This window comes from Macrotis lagotis, chromosome 1, assembly GCF_037893015.1.
Source record: "Macrotis lagotis isolate mMagLag1 chromosome 1, bilby.v1.9.chrom.fasta, whole genome shotgun sequence".
NCBI lineage: Eukaryota > Metazoa > Chordata > Mammalia > Peramelemorphia > Peramelidae > Macrotis > Macrotis lagotis.
The window spans coordinates 413065968-413087215 of NC_133658.1; the positions used below are offsets into that span (position 1 = coordinate 413065968).

General features: G+C 37.9%; 1 protein-coding gene across 6 annotated transcripts; it reads left to right on the forward strand.

The window, feature by feature from the left end:
* Nucleotides 1-29: 29 nt before the first annotated feature.
* ECSCR (endothelial cell surface expressed chemotaxis and apoptosis regulator) lies at nucleotides 30-19910 on the forward strand. 6 transcript variants are annotated; one of them, XM_074212882.1, is made up of 10 exons: nucleotides 30-148; nucleotides 6514-6561; nucleotides 8585-8644; nucleotides 9309-9449; nucleotides 9878-9934; nucleotides 12867-12977; nucleotides 14275-14373; nucleotides 15309-15345; nucleotides 15928-16027; nucleotides 16255-19910. In XM_074212882.1, exons 1-10 carry the CDS (start codon nucleotides 91-93, stop codon nucleotides 16261-16263), a joined length of 720 nt encoding a protein of 239 aa, XP_074068983.1. In that variant the 5' UTR covers nucleotides 30-90; the 3' UTR covers nucleotides 16264-19910. The 6 variants fall into 6 exon arrangements, with proteins under 6 accessions (XP_074068983.1, XP_074068985.1, XP_074068988.1 ...); XM_074212884.1 differs by having other exon boundaries at nucleotides 15931-16027; XM_074212887.1 differs by lacking the exon at nucleotides 12867-12977.
* Nucleotides 19911-21248: the final 1338 nt, after the last annotated feature.

The window sequence follows — 21248 nt, forward strand, 5'->3', positions numbered from 1 at the left end:
ATCCCAGCCCCACCCCAGCACTCCCTCTCTCCTCATTATGGATAGAGCTTCCCTTGAGCAGAACATCAGCGGGCAGCAGGACCCGTGAATATGAACACAATCAGAGCCCAGCTATGTTTGGGGATCATAAGTTACGTTCTCTTTCAAGGTAAGGAATGCTTTTTTCCTTTCTCTCACACTGATAATCTGAGAGTTCCGGAGAGTGCTGCTCATAGATTCTAGAGAATCACACTCATTTCACTCTTCCAAGGAAAAAAAAAATCTCAAGTTTTTCTCCAAAAGAGAAACTCAGGAATTATTCATTATTGGGTTATAACTATGGACCATGGAGAACACATTCCCAAGGCCATATGCAGAGAGGAAAACCCTGCTATCCTTAGCCAGGAAAGAGAAAACTGGAGAAATATAAAGCTGTGGTCATTAAGTCCTATGTTTAGACTTTCAAATGGGGAAGGTATGTCCAAAGGCATGAGGTCAGTAATATACAATACTTTTTGGAGTTTGTTCCAAAGTTAAATAACTCCATTTCTGGGGTAAGAGGCAGGGACGGGAGATAGGTGTTTCCCTTGCTAATCCCCCAAATCATAATTCTAAATAGATTACTGAGGGAACATAGGAAGCTGAGGTGTTATTTATAATCTTGGTAATAATGGTCCTGGGGAATAAGGACCCTGGTGTTTAATATTTGGACGTTTCAGCATCTGTGACTGGGAAGGACCTGGGCTGCTTGGCCCATAAAGGAAGCTATCCCTTTCCTTACTCCTAGATGTAAAGCCTGTTGTTACTGTGACATTATATCCTTTTTTCTCTTCAAAAGTTCAAGGTACTGTGCTTTTCTTAAATCTGAGAACTATTCAGTATTGATTTTTGGTTTCATACTATCAGGGAGGCATTGAACTTGAATCATAGCAGGAAGGAATAGGTATAGGAGGAAGAACTTTCCACTAGAGAAGGTGCCCAACTCTTTGAATCAAGTCTTAAAGGAGACTATGAAACAAGACTACAGAGTGAGTTTTCCTAGAGTTCTTCAAGAAGTGACTTCATTTTTCTTATCCTGGGCTGGAGCAGCTGATAGCTTTACTGAGGCAGAAGGATGGATATGATGATCACTAGAGAACCATTGTTTTATGACAAAGAAGAATCAATATTACAGATTCAAGAATAAAACCTTTTTTTCCTGCTTCTTATGAATAGCTAGTTAGAGCATTAGTGGCTTCCTAATTAGGAAGCCATTGCTGGGAACTGAGAAACATCCCGGAGACTGTGACTCACAAGTTTGGGAACTTCCCTTAAGTCTATTCCCCGTTCCACTTCTACATTAAATAGAGGAGCTGGGCAGACAGTGCTTTTAGAAGCAGTCGAAAAAGGGGAGCCATTCTGGAGAACCCCTCTTCAGGACAACAGCCCCTATATTCCTGGAAGAATCTGCTTTGTTTGCTTTTCCAAATACTATGTTCAATAGCTCAGTCTCCAGGGGAAAACCAGAGAAGGCAAGTTCTTCTCATCAAGAGAAGGAGGTACAATGGTAGAGTCACATTGATCTCCACAATATGATGTAGAGGCATGAATTGTGCTTTCACTAAACATCTCTAGATTTGGATTAGAACACCCAGGGTGACATCTTCATTTCCAATCCAAGTTATATGCATTTGGGAGGCTTTGGGAATAAGGGAGAGCAACCAAAAAATGAAGTTGGAGATTACTAAAGAAGTCAGGTAGTCTACTACATTGGCTAGCTCTTATTCTGTCCTTGGACTTCTCTTGGAGAATGAGGATGGGGATAAGCAGTTCTAACTGAGAAAAGTAAGTGACTGATATATAATATTTATATTAAAAGGTGTGCATATTAAGGGAATCATAAAACTCAAACATCTGCTAGAGTGTTATCAGAATTCAAAAAAACTTTAGAAATTTTTCACTCAACACCATCATTCCCCTTTTTCTGGCTCTGAATGTTTGACAAATAGCAAAATGTTTATTTATTCAGAGAAACCCTGGGCTTCAGAGCTGAATTCCATTCTCTTTTTTTTTTTTGTAAGGCAAATGGGGTTAAGTAGCTTGCCCAAGGCCACACAGCTAGGTAATTATTAAGTGTCTGAGACCAGATTTGAACCCAGGTACTCCTGACTCTAAGGCCGGTGCTTTAGCCACTGCACCACCTAGCCGCCCCTTCCATTCTCTTAAAAATGGAATCATAGACAGAACCCATTGACAGCCCCAAGCAATAAGTGGTAGTAATAAAGAGCATGGGGGCTAAATCATCATGATTTTGGAAATGATCTTCCCAAGACACTAACTCTAGGAATAAGGGGCATCTGTCTCAAAACTGTCCTGGAACCTCTTGATCACTTTGTTAGCTCCCATAGATTTAGTTATTATCTCTTAGTGGAATACTATGAGATTTATATATATCTAGTCCCAGTCTCTCCCCTGAGCTCAAGGCCAAGGTCACAAATCACATTTTAGATATTTCAAACTGAATGTTGCAGAGCCATGTCAAACTCAACATGTCCAAAACAACATATTTTCCCTATAAGCCTATTCTTCTCCTAGACTTCCTTACTTTCTCCAATATTGTTTTAGTGTCATAGATTTGTAATTTCATTATTCTTGATTCCTTACTCACCTTACCCCACAAATTCAATTAGTTGCCAAATCTTATTTCTACTTCTGCATCATATCTCCCATCTGATCCCCTTTTCTCTACACACACACACACACACACACACACACACACACACCCCTAGATTATTACAATAGCCTCTTCATTTAGTTTCTCTGCTCAAATGTCTCCCACTCCATTCTATAGCAATCTATATACATCTTCCTTGGCTATAAATCTTGCTGTCACTCTCCTATTTAATAAATTCCAGTGGCTCCCTATTACTGCTAGGAAAAAATATAATTTCGATTTCAAAGCCCCTTACAACTGGCTCTCAGTTTATCGCTCTAGCTTCATTGAACACCATTCCCTTCTTGCAGTCTGTGATCTAGCTATCTATTTCCTACCTCTATGTCTTTGCATGACTGTCCCCCAATCCTATAATGACCTTCTTTCTCACCTGGCTCATTAAATCTTTCTTTTTCAAGACCCAGTTCAGATATCAGCCATTCAGTCATACATGAAGTTTTTCATGATCCCCTACTATTAGTACCTTTTTTCCCTAAATTTATCATATTTAACTACCTTGTGCTTGCATTGATTTTTTAATGTTTATTCTATATTTTTTTTATAAATATATTTGGTGTTTCTTAGAATGTAAGCTCTTTGAGATTTAGGATTTTTAAATTCTTTTTATTTTTATCCCCAGTTCCTAGCATAGTTCTTGCCACAAATTTAATAAATGTTTGTTAAATTATGGGTCAGTAAAATGGGAATGTTGGACTGGATGAATTTCCAGTTTTGAATTTATTGTGATTTTTGAAATCAAAGGACCTTAACTTATTTTTTCCATTTCATTTTCTTTTTTCTCCTCAGTTATATGTAACATGTTTTCAACATTCATCCTTTTGCAACTTTTGAGTTCCACATTTTTCTACTATCCTCCCTTCACTCTCCCCTCCCTATGGTATCAAACAATCTAATGTAGGTTGTACATGTACAATCATTTTAACATATTTATGTATTAGTCATGTTGTAAAAGAGGAACTAGAACTAGGGGGAAAATCATGAGAAAGAAAGAAAAAAAGAAGTTTTAAAAAGTACACTTTAAAAAGTGCAGTGTGAGCTGCTCTGCATCAGACTCCATAGTTTTTTCTTAGCATGTGGATGGAATTTTCCATAACAGGACTTCAACTTTTTTATATCATGTACTCCTTTGGCAGTCTAGTGAAGAATAATTTTTTAAAAATTAATAATTTACAAACACACCAAATTTGGGTTAATGAAAATAAAAAATACCCATCCAAGTTCAGAAATATCTTGAAATTTATCCAGAGTTAAGATAAAGATAAACCTTATCCCTAGTTTAAAAACCTCTGCTTTAAAGGAGTTTATAGTACAATGAAGAGGAGGATAAAATATATACACAAATAACTATAAGGACAAATTTGTTAGGCTCAAAGGAAAGATCCAGAAAAGGTGCTATGAGAAATTAGATGAGCAAGCTTACTTCCTACTGGAGACAATTAGGGAAGGCAATAGAAGAGGTAATATCTGAGCTGACTGTGAAGGAAGGGAGGGGTTTCAACAGGTGAGATGGGGATGAATAGAGTCAATTCCAGACATAGAAGGCATGAGCAAAGGAACACAACAAAATAAGAATGGGAAATAATAGAAATAATAATAGAATAGAAAAAACAATAGAAATTTGATTTACTCTAATTGTAGAGTTTAAAAGGAGCAATACAGTCAGAAAAGTAGACAGAAGCCAACTTGCAGAGAATTTATTTTAAATTTTATTTATTTAAGGCAATGAGGATAAGTGACTTTCCCAAGATCACATAGGTAGGCAATTATTAAGTGTCTGAGGTCGCATTTGAACTCAGGTCCTCCTGACTCCAGGGTCAGTGCTCTATCCACTGCACCACCTAGCTTGCAGGGAATTTTTAATGTACTTTATACATGGTATGACTCTCAACAATTATGTTTTGAATCAGTGTCTGAAAGACTGATTATAGATTCTTAGAATCAAGAAGCTCCTTAGTCTGTCAGGGTCCTTTTAAGTTCATCCCATTTATGCCTCTACCTTCTGATAAGAAGGCCTCTTCTGGGTCCTAAAAGAACTCCCCTCCAGGGAAGGGGCTATCTTGTAGTAATGAGGGACAGTGACCTAGGAAACACAGTCTCATTGTTTGGACAAGCTATGACTGGAACAATGCAGAAAGCCAAGTGGAAGCCCAGTGGAAGATGGCAACAGTTTAAAGAAAATAAACACATTGGGCAAGCTGCATGCTGGCACACATTCCCAGATCCTCTACCCTGATCTCACCCACTCAGGGTTGGGCAGTCATTCCCCAAATGTGGGCCCCTCAGGAACTTCCTTTAACTCTTAAGTAACCAAAGTCCTGGGTCAGAAAACAGACAACAGGCCCAGTCTGTTCTGTAGGATGGGAACCCCAACTGGGTGGTTCCACTTCCCCAGGTTGTTTTCCTTTCAACTCATTCTCCTGTTTCAAGGATGATTTCATTGTGTAAAATGAGGAAATGCTCTCTTTGTGCAGAGGCAAACACAACCCAGTATGTCTGTCTGTGTACACACCCAATACATACACACACACATATATATACACACAGAAGTATTCTTGAAATTCTGTTTCTCAGTGATCAGCACCCTTTCCAGGTGGGGTCAGCATTAGTGATTTCTACATTCTTTACTCTTCCTAGGGTTTCTTTTCCCTGTAGAAAAGAAGAGAGAGTTCTCCCTCTGGTTACAGAGGGAGAAAATAAGCATTTATGTTATGTGTGAGGCATGGTGCTAAGTCTTTTACAAATAGTACCTCATTCGGTAATGTTTGATAATAATTTGGTAAATCAAATTGATCAACTTTTTTTTTTTTATTATATCAACTGATTGGTTGAAAAATGGTCCGCAAAATTGCCCATTCACTTCTGTGTTCTCAACATAGTTTTCTACATAAGACAAAAAGAGAACTTATAGCATGGAAGGAATGGAGTGGAGTGGAGATGCAGCATTGGGAGAAGGAGGGAGGAGTTGTATCAGTATGCTTGTTGGAGTCCAAACTTTCCTGAGGACCAAAACTGTTCTGTCTTAGGGTTGTTAAAGGATGGGAAAGATTTGTAAAGACAGATACAAAAGGATCACCTAAGGCTCACTTAGCTTCTACAGTTGAGTAAAGCTTTCCTGAGCACAAAAAAGTGATGTCTTATGATTACTAGGGAAAATTAAGCCAAATCCACAGATGTAAAGCCACAGTAGAGAAAATTGGAGTGTGTCCCCTGTTTTCAAGAACAGTTTTCAAAATGGAAGCACTTTTGCTAATCTGGTTTCTATATTCTTTTTTTTTTTTTAAATATTTTTCAAGGCAACAGGGTTAAGTAGCATGCCCAAGGCCACACAGCTAGGTAATTATTAAGTGTCTGAGGTCGGATTTGAACCCAGGTACTCCTGACTCCAAGGCCAGTGCTCTATCCACTGTGCCACCTAGCCACCCCTTGGTTTCTATATTCTAAAAACTCTGAATTTACCACATAGGCAGCTTCTCCCAAGTGGGAAGAAGTAGGCTCTTCAGTGACTTAGACTGAGAGGATTTTGAGTATCTAAACCCAAGTCTTTCTAGACTTGTCATTCATTCTTGTGCCACTTTTCTATGGGATTGAGCAAGAATGACTTTTTCCATGCTACATAGAGGGACACTAAGGCCCAGAGAAAGGGTGAATGAATTAACCATTACTCCACAATGAATTTGTTTTCAGAGTCAGGATTTAAAATCATATCATCAACACACAAGAGGTTTGTCTATTTTTTTAATCACTTAGGGTGCTCAGGAAGTCAAATGGATTGAGTTCCCTGTAACAGAACCCAGTTTATCATCCTTTGCTTACTCTCACAGGTGGCTCCTCCCAAAGTCCACGAGTGCAGAGCCCTGGATTTCAGCAGGGTAAGAAAAAAAAACACTCAGGGGATTAGGAGTACTGGTCAAGAGCTCATATGAATTTTTTTTAGTTTTTTTTTTTTGCAAGGCAATGAGGTTAAGTGGCTTGCCCAAGGCTACACAGCTAGGTAATTATTAAGTGTCTGAGGCTGGATTTGAACTCAGGTACTCCTGACTCCAGGAGTGGTGCTCTATCCACTGTGCCACCTAGCCGCCCCTACTCATATGAATTATTAAAGGGTTTCCAGGGTTGGAAATGGTGTGAACAAACTGGAGAAGTCCTGAGGGGCATTGAGAAAGACCAGGACTAAGGATTTTTTTCACAATTGGCCAATTCTTGTTGACTTGGGAGAACACTAAGTCAAAGAAGGGGAGGGACTAAGGGCAGAGTGATTTAATTTCAATATTAATGGAATATATCCACTGATGTACTAGGTATAAAAATGAATCTAGGTTCTCAAAGATTTTGCAGACAAGAAGACAGCTTTTGGCAGGACCTACCAAGCTGGTTGATAGGGTTTTTGATCTGACCCAACAGTAGATAATAATAACAATAATAATAGCTCTTAATATCTAGTAAAATCACAATTATATATGTGAAGGAGGTGTATACATATATATATGCACATGCATATGTACATATAACTCACCTATTAAGTCAGTCAATAAACGTTTATTAAGCATCTGTAATGGGCCAAGCACTGTGCTAAGTGCTGGGATACAAATATGGAAAAAAGACAATCTCTGCCCTTGAGGAGCTTCCAATCTAATGGGGAAGATAACCGACAAAAAGAGGTTGAAAGTGCCTACTATATGATGGGCACTGTGTTAAACACTTTATAGGGGCAACTAAGTGACACAGTGGATAGAGTACTGGCTTGGAGTCAGGAGGACCTGAGTTTGAATCCAGCCTCAGATATTTGACACTTACTATCTGTGGGACCCTGGGCAAGTCACTTAACCCTGATTGCCTCACATCCAGGGTCATCTCAGTCACCCTGATCTTATATCTGGCCATTGGACCCAGATGGCTCTTGAGGAGAAAGTGAAGCATCTCCTTACTCAAATCCAATTCACATTCTCCCAGATCCATGGTCTTCTTTGAGAACAAAGGAAAAATAGCCCTTCCCTGGAGGGGAGTTGTTTTTAGATGGGGAAGGGGCCTTCCTATCAGAAGGTAGAGGCATAAATGGGATGAACTTAGAAGGACCCTGACAGACCAAGGAGCTCCTTGATATTATTTTATTTGATCATCATTTGGATGATGATTGCCACCCTCCCCCAGCTAAAGTTAAAAAGAATGGTAGCCAGGTTGATCACAGGGCAATTAGTTTTTCAGCCAAAGCTACTCTGAAGTTCATTTGCTAAGTGTGATTTACAGAGATGAGGGAAGTACCCAAATTGAATGAGATCTTTGAAAATTAAAATGATGATAATAATAGTAATTTAGATAAAACTTGGATAAAAACTTTACATAGAGTTATCTCATTTGATCCTTAAAACAACCCTTTAAGGTAGCTTATGGTATTGTCCCCATTTTACATATGAGGATACTGAAACTGAAAGAAGTTAAGTGAGGGGAAAAAACCCAGAGACACATAAGAGAGACACAGGCCTTTGATTATCTGCTTCATGAGTTATCAGTGATATAGCAAGTATTGGGATAAGTTCCAAAAGCAGGGATTGAATTTGCGGGCAAAGTATGAAGAAGAGGGTTTTTTTCCTTATTTTTATTTGTTTATTTATTTTTACAACTGAAAAAGAGGATTTTTAGCAACACTATATAACCAGAGCAGGATCTTGGTTCCACTCTCTTCAAGGCTTTCAAGTGACAGGATACCAAGGGTTTCAAAGTCCAATAGTAGAAGGATTGCTCTAGGGCAACTATATTCCTAACCTTCCCTGAAACTAATTTGTTGGCTGTCTTCATATATTCATCATTGTAATCAAGTTATCATAATAATTGATGATATAAAGCAGAGGGTTTTATTCAGTCCTTCATATAATTTCTTTATTCTTATAATTCCAGGGAGTAAATCTTCCACTTTCACAGTTCCCTCGGCACCTCAGTCCACCACAGGCATTCCAGGTAAACGTGAGATCTAGCCAAGGGCCTGAACCTGAGCCAGGTAGCTCTTTCTTATTAATCAAAGAAAGTGGTTGATAGCATGGGGAGAAGTTGGTAGTGGGGCAGGGAAGGGAAATAAGTACTGTGGGAGGGGTGAGGATTAGGTAGTGGGAGTAAATTGTTCTGTGAGGTGAAGTCAGTGTCCAGTCATGGATGTTGAGCTCTGAGGATGGGGGGAGGGAGCTAAGTGCTCAAAGGCTTTAGGGTCTAGACCTAACCTAGGCCCAGGAATATTTTATCCTTTGAAAATTTGCTGAGGTGTTCCAAGAAAATGAAACATAAAATTAGTAAAGTAGTGGTCAAAAATAAAGATCACTACATAAAGAGCTAAAGGATTCTGGGCTATAACTTTGGTCATCTCTGAGATATCTGCTTGTGGTTCTTAGATTCCCCAAAAATGCTGCCTCGGTATTCATTGCATTTTATTTTTTATTTTTTAACATTTTTTTTCCAATTACATGTAAAGACAATTTTCAACATTAATTTTTGTAAGATTTTGAGTTCTAATTTTTTTCTCTTTCCCTCCTTCCCTCCTCCCTCTCCAAGAAAGTAAGTAATCTGATATAGGTTATACATGTGCAATAACATTAAACATTTTTCCATATTAGTCTTGTTGTATTCACAGGATCTTTGAGGATATCCACATTGGTCACCACAGTGAGGGGTGAATCAGCAAGTCCAAGACTAGCCACCTCAAATAGTCACCAATCTTCTCCCTTTGTCCCTTCAATGAAGACCCAGATGCAAGAAGTCACCTCAGAGCGAGGTAACCCTAGGTTAAAATTGGAGGTACTAATGATTGGTACTAATGATTCGGTCTTAGGGTAGGGATCCAAGTCCTTGCCTCAACTCTAGGACAGGGGTCCTATGGTTGCCTTAAGATTGGAGAAACTGAAAGTGATTTTGGTTATTGGGAGGGGGAAATGCCAAAGTGGGGAAAGAGACAAAATGCTGATCATATTTAAGAGAATGAAGCAGGGACTTGGACATTTATAAGGGACAGTAGAGAAGGGGACTGAATTTGGGGGAAATTCAATAACAAAAAGGTAAGAAAAATTGGGGAAAGCTCAGACCTATTTTTTGGAGAGGGTTCCTACCCAGAACAGTAATGGTACATTGGACTTGTAGTTCTGTGCTTCTGATAGTGGCAGCATCTTATACTATAACTGAGTCTCCTTTTCCCCCATACTGCAGGTATAAGTGCCTTGAATGATAAAACCAGGGAAAGATCCCAGATCTCTACTTCTACAGGTAAATATCTAACTCCTTGATAATGAGATATTCATCATAAAAGATCAGGGACAAATAAGAAAATGATCTTTGGGCCCCCTTTCCTTCCACCATATTTCTAGGTTGAAAAGGAATCAAGAGCAAGAGAAACAGGAGTGGAAAGAGAAAGAACCAAGATAAATTTTTGTTGACTGCTTTCAATCATGCCACTGATCCAAATGTGACCATAATACTTATTTCATTGATATGCACCTCTCCTCCATTGACACAGTTTACAGACCTCCTATGACTTTGTAGAGGATCTTTGAGACTTTTGCATTTAAAAAAATTGTCATTTTGTGATCAACCTGGTGAAAGGTCTCTCCTAATTTAACTAGGTTGATCCTTTCCCAGGCTATCCCTGGGCTCACATTTCATTATCATCATCAATAGTGATTAAGTGCCTCTTAAGTGCCAGGTATAGTCCTGGATATCAAACAAGGCAAACACCTGATTCTTGCCCTCTCAGAGTTTACATTCTGAGCCTCTCCAATTTGGTAGACACTATCACAAGCTTGGTCTCCTCTGCAGAAACCTCCTGATTATCTTGTATAACAATGGATCATTGGAGAAGCATTTTAAAAGAGGTGAAGATAGTATAAAGAATTGAAGCAATCTGAAGTCAACATTCTGTGGAATTTGCAATTTGCCACTTAATGTTGCAGATTAATGATAGGATGTTGAACCAACAATAATTAATTGGGGCCTTGTTCAGTTATTTTCCATCTCATCCAATTCTTTGTGACCCCATTTGGGGCTTTCTTGGCAGGATACTGGAGATACTTTTGTCACTTCCTTTTCCAGTTCTTTTTACAAATAAGGAAACTGAGGCAGGGTTAAGTTACTTATACAGGGTCATCACACAGCTAGTAAGTGTCTGAGGCAAGATTTAAAGTCAAGAACTCTCACCTAGCTACCCACATATATTTTGTGGATCATAGGACTTAGAATTTAGAGGGACCTTGTATATTATCTAATCCGGGGTTAACTTTTTGGTATCTTGGCAAAATCTTTTAATGTTTTTAAATACATAAAATACATATGATAAAAGAGGAAATCAATTATACTGAAATACAATTATTGAAAAATTTTAAACTAAGTTCACAGGACTCTGTGACCTAGGTTAAGACCCCAGATCTAATATATCACCCTCTTAGCTAGTATCCCCACCATCATCGTACAGATGAGGAAGCTATTAAGTCTAGAGGACTGGAGTGATCTGCTCAGTGTTACATGGATTGCAAGTTTTAGAGAGGGAATTAAAACTTCCATCTCCAAATCTAATTAATGGTTCTTCTACAGTACTATGCTGCCTCACGCATTCTGGAAAATGAAGAAGAAGTGTATGCAAGCACTCTCTAACCTACTGATGATTCTATCAGAAAAGTTCTTGTCTATGTCAGTTCTCTGATTCTAGGCTAGCCTGTCATTGAATTCTCAATGTAGCTCAAGAGTTTTATAAATTTTAATCACCCTGTGTTACAATGTATTCTAAAAGTTCTTGTCAGTGTTTGTTCTGTGTTTCCAGCCAGCCATTGGAATTCTCAATTTAGATCCAAAGTCAAGAGTTCTATAGCCACTAATCACTCCATGTAACAACATATTTTAAAAAGTCATTCCTCTGTCTGTTCTTTGTTCCCAGGCTAGCCCACCACTGAATTCTCAATATTATAGCTCAAAGACAAGAATTATACATGTAAAAATGTTTCTGAAGAAAAAATGAATTCTGAGTTCCACACTAAAAGAATAATTACAAATCTCCAGTTGCTGGCAGATAGGGGTACTTCCTTCATCTTCCCTAGCAACTGGGTAATGAAGGTGAAGACTGCCCTAGCTTTAAGACCACAGTGTTAAATAGTCCATGGCATTTAGATTACAAAACACTTCCTAATGAGGTCAATCATATTAAAATGTAACTGGGAAATATATAAATAAATGAATGAATGAATGAATGAATGAATGAATGAATGAATAAATAAAATGAATAAAATATAATAGAACATAGATAAATATGTGACTTTCTAAGTCAATAGGCATTCTTAAGTGGCCCCTGCTTCTATAAAGAGTTTGACACCACTGCTTTTACACATTGTTGGGGAGAAAGAAGGAATTAGAAGGGAATGAGCCAAGAAGCCATTCTACTTTTTTTAAGAAACCATCTTATTCCTCTCTCCACCATTTTAAAAAAATAATCTTGCCTGTTAAATTTATATCTGTTTAAATCATTCCACTTTTCTTTTTTTCCTTCCCTCCTTCCTTTAAGAAAGGGCATCATGGCAGAGTATTTAGAGAGCTTATCTCAGAGCCAGGAAGACCTGGGTTCAAGTCCTACCTTTGACAGACCTTGACTATGTGGGCCAAGATAAGTCACTTAATCTTACACAACTCTTGGTCAGTGGAGTCAAACTCATATTGAAACAGGAGTGCTAAACCCAATCCCTAAGGGTCCATATAGGAAACCACATATTAACATGATTTATGTTCTATTGCATTTTATTTATTTTATCAAATATTTCTCACTTGCATTTTAAGCTGGCTAGCTGCATTAAGGAGCATTGTTGGGGTATGCCTATAAGTCCTTGTCATTATGGCACTCAGATGCCATTTTGGGGCTCTTTAAAAGGAGGCAGAGGGAAATGTTGAGCATCCTGCTTGCAAGAAATAAAAGGTTTTGTAAAACCACCAGTCATGAATGGAATATTATTGTAGATTATTATTATTATTATTATTATTATATCATGGAGATATCATCATGTCATATTATCATGGAGAATCTGTTCTTGATTCAAACAAGTGAGTGGGAGAGATTTGTTGGGTTGAGTTCCTTTTGTTCCTTGTTTATTTAATCAGATTCTTCCTCTGGCAGGAATATGCCAATCTCCTTCTCTAAGTACCTTTCCTCACTCTATCCTAGTTACAACCTCAGATATTACCCCCAAGACAATGACAATAGACCCCAAAACAACTGAGAAACCTGTCTTCCCCACCCCAACATCTGAGACTGTGCTTACTGTGGCAGCATTTGGTAAGTCATAAGAAGGGTGGAAAGGTAGAGAAGGAAGATCCCAAGATTGGAATGATCTTGGGCTCTGGACCTGGGTTCACCTAACATCCTTAATGGGATTTGGAGTCAAAGGACTCAAGTTTTAATACTGGCACTGACACTTTACTTCCTGTATGACCTTGTGGGAGATCACTGTACTGATCTAGGCCTTCCATTTTCTTATCTATTAAATAAGATGGTTGGCATAACCCCAGAAGACTGACCATACCACCTCTTGAGAGATAGGTAGGTGATAGACTAGAGGTGCAGAATAAGACACACATTTTTTAGACTTGACTAACATGTATGTCTTTTATTCAAGTTCACATATTAAAAAGCAGAATTTTTATTAATTTTTGGTGGGGAATATGGGGAGGATGAAGCATGGAAATATAGATACAAAAAAGAAATTAAGAAAGGAAGACAGAAAAAGAGCATCAATGAAGTTTTTTTAATACACAGAAGAAAACCCAGAAAGACGTTCAGAGGGAAACATACAAGGAGGGTTCTTAGAATTAATTTGCAGAATTATAGATGTACTTAAAAAGACAAAAAGAAAATCAAGTTGTATGTAATGAGATTTGAGGTGTCATATTCATTATTTTTTTCTCTTCTTTGTGCAAAGAAATTTTCAGGTTTGTTGGTATTTTTCAAGTTCAGAATAACAAAAATTTTATAAAATTTAAAGAAAAGAAAAAGAAAAAAAGACATTCTTGGTCTCAAATAGTGTAGAGTCTACAAGTATTCCTTAAGAAATGTCTTTTATATAAAAATAAGCTATCAGAAATGTTTTTGGTATTAATAATTTTTTTAAATGAGGTGGTTGAATTAGATGGCCCTTAAAGTTCTTTCCAGATCAAAATCTACATGATATGATATTTCCTTTCCCCACATAAGGTTTTAACTGAATTCATGGAAGGGCTTCTGTTTTTTGGAGTGGAGGAGAGAAGTAGGTTCCTTGATCATATCCTGAATTTTACTTCATTGCTCTTGGTCTCTCTCTCTCTCTCTCTCTCTCTCTCTCTCTCTCTCTCTCTCTCCTCTTATTTCTCCCCCTGCTGTTTCTCTTTTCTCTACATGTCCATATATATGTACATATATATTTTTTTAAAATATAAGAATGGAGAATAGAAGAGTCTGAGGGATCTTGACTAGGGATCAGGAATAATGAATCAGGGATTCATTTGGGTAGCTGATTATATAGCACTTGGCAAAAATTAGGGTTTGGGACTGTAAATTGTACCTGATGGTTCTCTTCTCTCCCTTTCTTCCTCTTCAGGAGTTATCACATTTATCATCATACTGGTGGTTGTAGTGATTATCCTGGTCAGCGTGGTCAGTCTGAGATTCAAATGTCAAAAAAATAAAGAGTCAGAAGGTACAAACTCTTGGAATTTCTTAGTCCCTTTCTTATGCTTACTGCTCAAGAATTGGATCTTTTAACATTGGTTCAGTGATACTAGAATCAAGTGGTGGCTTGGGACAAGGGCTCCACTGTATGAATTCTCCACTCATCAAAGTTTGAGGGAAATGAAGATAAAATCAAACAGTTTAGAGCATTTTTCATTTAACTATAAATCATTTTCATTTCTTCATCAGAAAACTGCCTGTTAATAATATCATTTGAGCATTTTTCATTTGGGGAATGGTTTACATTCTAATAGATTCTACAAAGTTCTTTATGTATTTGAGATATGAGACCTTTGTCTGAGAAACTGTCTATAAATTTTTTTCCTAATTTTCTGCTTTCTAATTTTTGGCTACAATTTGTTTTATTTGTACAAAAATCTTTTTAATTTAATGTGATCAAAATTATCTAGATTATACCTAAATTTGTTTTCTATCTCTTATTTACTCAAAAATTCTTTATCTATCCATAAGTCTAATAAATTATGTTCTATGTTCTTAAAATTTTCAAATGGGAATTGGAGGGCTGAACTTGGCTGACCTTATCAGAGTGGTAGAACTTTAAGCAGGGGCTCTTAACCTGGAGGTTCCTAAACTTTTTGTTTGATTGTTTTAAAATATTTTGATAACTTCGTTTCAACATAACTGATTTTCTTGGTATTCCTAGGTAATTTATTTTATATTTTTAAAGACATTATTCTGAGAAATACATAGCTCTACTAGACTGCTGAAGGGGTCCTGGACATACACACAAAATTTAAGAATCCCAGCTTTAGAGGAGGCTGTAAATAAACAGAAAGCCGTAATGAAATCACTAAATTTGGTCTGGTGGGCCTGGGTTGGGCTTGGTGCCCAGAATTGGGTTTTCACCCCCCCACCCCAATGGATACCTTTATCTCCTTACAGACCCACAGAAGCCAGACAGCTCTGGAATGTCTGAAAGGTATGAACATCAGGGAGATGTCAAATTATCCCCACTTAGCAGAAATGTTTTTCCAGAAATGCTCAGTGGATTGTCTGACAGGGAATAATAAGGGTGGGACTCATGGGAGGGAAATGAGTGAAACCCTGAGACTGACTACAGTGGGGTACCACCAGGAAGAGCTGCAGGAGGTGGGGTGGATGGGAAGGAAATACTAACCTCTCCCTAAGGCCTTAGGGCAAAGTCCAGGTTTGACCTGCACTAATTAAATAATTATGACTAGTCCCACCCTAAGTTTTCAGGTTATTAACTAACTTTGGATCCCATAAACAGAGAACTCTTAGTATTTCTAGAGCTGGGGCTATGGCAGAGGCAGGAAGGTGACTAGTTCCTGGGGGAGGGTACATAGTCCCTAACCTGTCTCTGGTTTGAGCTACTGCAGTCCTTTCATGAACTAACATAGAGATCTAGATTCTGGGCAAGCAACATTTCACACATCAATCAAGAGATACAAGATTTAAGAGATCCAGTTCCATAATCCTAATGTCCCCGTCCCCCATGTAATTTGTAATGTAAACTTTTCTATTTCTTCCTGTTCCGCAGCAGCTCCACAGCCATTAGGGAGAAGGATACAAGCATCACTCTCATCTCCATGAAGAATATTAATTCAAATAATAACAAGGGCTATTTCACAGAAGAGAAGGTTTGACTTTTTCAGTATCCTCTTTCTTTTCCCATTAAATCACCCCATCCATCTACTACAGTTGCTGCTGGGCAAGAAGGCCCCTTCTGTAGCTACAGTAAGGCTCTTTCTAATTCTTATGCATAATTCAGGGAAGAAACATTTTGAAAAACATGGATTATTTTATTTGAAGTTCCTAATTATCCCCAGTCTAAACTTCCATGAATCTGAGTATCATTTTTTTGCAGGTTCTATGAAGTTGATGTTGAATGACAAGGACCCAGGAAGCAGCTACTCTATGACTGTGATGAGAAATTGTTGAAGTGATATAGGAAGAGTCCCAAAGCATGATGTATTACAATTCAAATTATTTCAATTCAGATCCGCACTTGAAGATCAGAGGACAAGCCTTGGTTTAGATTTGGGAGCATTATCTCCCGATTTTGAAAATAAACAATAACCCTAGAAACACAATCTATTCCTCCCACCTCCCTTGAGATCATAGAGAAGAAACATCTACAAGGCACCTTCAAATAAGTCTTGTGCTGGGAGTAGATGATATTTGTACTTTTCATTTTTAATATAATTAAAATTATTTTTGATCTGTAGCATGATTTCTTTCAGGACCTGTGCTTGTAAATACAGCTGTTTTAGAGAATGTGATATCAGAATGTCCCAGGTAGGTCAGGGCTTCCTTCCCAAGGCCAGGCATGAACCACTGGGCCATTATAAAATGAGGATACTCTGAGAGATCAATCGTCAATGTTCCATTCATTGTTCTATAAAACTGAAGTGAGTCAACTAATTCACCCCCTTAATTTTGAAGGAAGTAGCACTGGCAGAGTAACTATAATAATGCATGTTTTATACTTTGCAACCATAAAGGCAAACTATTATTATATCAGTAATAATCTAAACAAAAATAATAGCATTACCCTTTAGAAAGGAAGTCAATGAAAGGAGTTAACTACAGCAAAGTGTTGTGTTAATTAAAAGAGTTTTAATTGGATGTATAATAGATAATTTTAAAAAGTTGCATACTTCCTATTATACCCTGAGGTGAAAGTACTGGTTGCCTTGGTCCCAATTGAAGAAAGATCAAGAAGGATTTGTACATCAAAAGGAGAAGGAATAATGACATTAAGACAGAGTCAGTTATTGCTAAGACCAACAACACATTCACTTTATGGGTTAGCTCCAGGTGACTTGCCCAAGGTCACACAGCTAGGTAATGATTGTGTCTGAGGCCAGATTTGAACTCAGATCCTCCTAACTCCAGGGCTGGTATTCTATCCACTGTGCCACCTAGCTACCCCCTCAACTGCCTTCTTTCACCATTCCATCCTATGCCCCACACCATCTGCCTCTGCACCCCTTTCACTACTTGTGTCTACTTTCCATACTGTTTACAACTCTACTTTTTGCTGCCATTGTGGTCTTTCCAAGTGAATATTTAAAGAACTGGGTGTGTCTGCCCCATTTCATCATTTCATAAATTTGTTAACAGTTCACCTACCCTCTAGGAGCTTCTATTCTCAGACATCAAAGTTTATTTTCTTATATTTAGACTTCAAAAACTAATATGACTATCTTTAATGCTAAAACAAAAAGAAGCAAAAGTTGACAAAAAGTCTTTTTCCCCTTACTTAATTCAAGACTCCTTCCCTTGGAAACTAACAAAATACTCTTCCAAGACACAGGTCATTCCCTTGCTCAACAATCTTAAGTGACTTTCCATTGTCTCTGCTATAAAAGACAACTTCCTTAACCTTGTGTTCAAAACCTTCCACAATCTAGTCCCAATTTACCCATTCAGACATTGCCTATTACCCCACTAGCCATACTCTATTTTCTAGTCAAACTGGACCATGGATTCTTTTCTGTATTCAGTTTTTAAAATTTTTTTGCCTTCATACATTTGCACTGACTATCCTACTCCCATGTCTGGAATTCACTCCCTCTGTATTTCTGACTCCTAGAATTCTTTGTTCCCAAGTGTCAACTCTTCTGTAAAGCTTCACTGATCTCTTCCTCCTCCCCAGTTACTAATATCTTTTCTCAAGTTAGTTGCTATCAGACTTATTTGCATACAAATCATATCCCTCAGTAGCATAAACACTCCCTGAGAGTAGGGAATTGTTATCCTTGTTGCTTTAATTTTTAAATTTTTTTTCTAAGTACATAGTTTTCAACTTTTTTTTTTAAGTTTTTGCTAGGCAATGGGGTTAAGCGGCTTGCCCAAGGCCACACAGCTAGGTAATTATTAAGTGTCTGAGGCCGGATTTGAACTCAGGTACTCCTGACTCCAGGGCCAGTGTTCTATCCACTGCACCACCTAGCCACCCCTCAACATTCATTTTTCACAAGATTTTGAGTTTCACATTTTTCTGCCTTCCTCCTTTCCCTCCCCCCTCCCCATGACAATGAATAATTTGATATAGATTATACATGTACAATCATGTTTAGTTATTTTTGCAGTCCTTATATCCTCAACACCTACTACAGTCTTGTGTTTAGTAAGTGTTGAATAAATGATGGTTCAATTTAATTCTATTCCATTCTAGCGGATCATATAATTTCTGTTCTACTGCTATAGACTACTCAGCTAATTTGGAAATATGCACTGTTGGTCCCAAGAGGAGAAAGTATTGTCTCTTGAAATGAAGGATATTTGTTATTCTACTCTCTTCAGCCTTCTCTCGATATCCATATCATAAAACCTCCTTATAATAGGTAACACTGGCTGATAAAAAGTATCACTTGTTTGTCTGGTTTTTAGGTTTTTTGCAGGGCAAATGGGGTTAAGTGGCTTGCCCAAGGCCACACAGCTAGGTAATTATTAAATGTCTGAGACTGGATTTGAACCCAGGTACTCCTGACTCCAGGGCCAGTGCTTTATTCACTATGCCACCTAGCTGCCCCAAAAAGTATCATTTGGATGGGATACTTTTCTAAATTGAATCTTGATGCAACCTATTATAGTTTGGGGTTTTTTTTGTCTTTTAGGATTTTGCAAGGCAAATGGGGTTAAGTGGCTTGCCCAAGACCACTCAGCTAGGTAATTAAGTGTCTGAGGCTGGATTTGAACTCAGGTATTCCTGACTCCAGGGCTGGTGCTCTATCCACTGCGCCACCTAGCTGCCCCTAACAACCTATTATAGTTCCACTGTACCCACTAAACTACCCATGCAATTGATAAACCCATCTTTGGCAAAAGTTTGAGGTGAGAGCCCATTGAGTTTCCCTGAAACCACATCCTTTCCTTAATATCTAGACAACAGGATGGTAGATATTTCTAAGGACTTCCTCTTAGCTCTCTCACTGAACAATATAAGCTTTAGGCCCAGGGAAGAGTAAATCTAGACTAAATGACAAACTATAAGAGCATTTACATGGAGACAATTTTGATCTGATATTGGGCAGCTTGTGTTCAATGTTAGTGATAGTTTAATATAATAGTAAAAGCTAACATTTATATAACACATACTATAAGCCAAGCATGATTTTATAATCATTAGCTTATTTGATCCTCATAATAACCTTGGGAGGTAAGTTCTTTTTATCATTTCCACTTTTCATATTGGGAGATTGAGACATTGGAAAATTTGTAATACTTTAAAGAGAAATAATTGAAAGTTTGGAAGTAGGGAGAATTTGGAATAAGGTAAATGGATTTTGTTTTAGACATGTTGAATTTAAGATGTCTCTGGGGCATCCAGTTTGAAAAAGTCCAATAAGCAATCAGTGTTATAAGACTGAAGTTCAGGGGAGATACTGGGGCTGAATATATAGATGATCTAAGTGTCATTAGCAGGAATATGATATCTAAAGTTTTGGAAATCAATGAGTAGGAGAGAGAGAGAGAGAGAGAGAGAGAGAGAGAGAGAGAGAGAGAGAGAGAGAGAGGAATGGAAGAAAATGAAACAAAGAAAAAGGAAGGAAGGAAGGAAGGAAAAACAAAGATAGGTATAGAGGGTGGGAGATAGAAGACAGGTAAAAGGGAGGAGGGCTCCAGATAGAACCTTGGGAGGGAAATACTCTCAGTTAAAGAGTACAACATGATTGATAAGAAGGAGGAGTCAGGCAAGCTGAAGATGAACCAGGGATGAGATATTTCCCAAAAAACCCAGAAAGGAAAGAATACTCAGAAGGAGAATGTGATCAACAATGTTAAATTGAGTAGATTAGTAGAAAAGACTTAAAGAACAAAAAGAATGAATGCTCTATAATCTCCCTGGACCTCAGTTTTCTGATCTGTAAAAGGTGGGTATTTGAGATCATGTGCCATAATTCAATCTTAATTCAGTGCTTCAGAATATAGCCTCTTCTCTTCCCTCCTTATTCCTTAGTATCTACATAGAGACAGGAGCTGAAATATAGACTCAACACTGGAATGGGTCCTAAGGTTTATTTTATCCAACTATCTGTTTTACAGATGAGAAAACTGAAATTTATATTGGTGACACATCTCTGTAAGAAATTCTCAGATTCTTCTCCCTGACCTCCAAACTGTGATATTCATGGAATCTTGGGAAATGCCCAAAGAAATCAGTAACAGGAAGAATGGGACCTCTTTCTTCCTTCATTCTGACTTGATTGCCCTGGCCTACCTATCTGGGTTCTTGTTGTCAGAGCACACCACCAGTGACTTTAGCTGGGCCTCTAAGAAGACTGTGTGAGTGTAGATTGAGTTGGGTATTGCCTGGACCATGTAGGGAGATTGCTGGGACTGGGAGGAACTCCCTGGATCACTGCACAAGATGGAGGTTGCCTGTACTGAACTGGGGGCTTCTTGGGACTTAGAGAACACTACCTGGACCTGTTAAGATAATATCCCACCATTTGAACATATACATCCTATTGTCACAGTTCCATTTCATTTCAAGGCCTTATATCTCCTGGACAGACCACTATGTTGCAACATTGATTTGACAAGACCTATGAGAGTGAAAGACCTTATATTCATGAGCACTATTTTTTATTTTCTATTTACAAATATCAAATCACACAAATTTTTTAAATTAAACTCTTAAAAATCTTAAAATGCTTATAAAAATAAACTTTTGTTGAAGTTATTTGCTTTATAACCCTCTGCATAGCCCATAATAAATCCCAGCTTTCCTGACAGCCAATTCTACCACCACCAGTTTCTTTGAATGACTTGGAGGGGGATGGGATATATATATGACCTCAATGATGTCAAATGAAAGGATATGATCAAAGTGAGGAACTAAACTTTGGC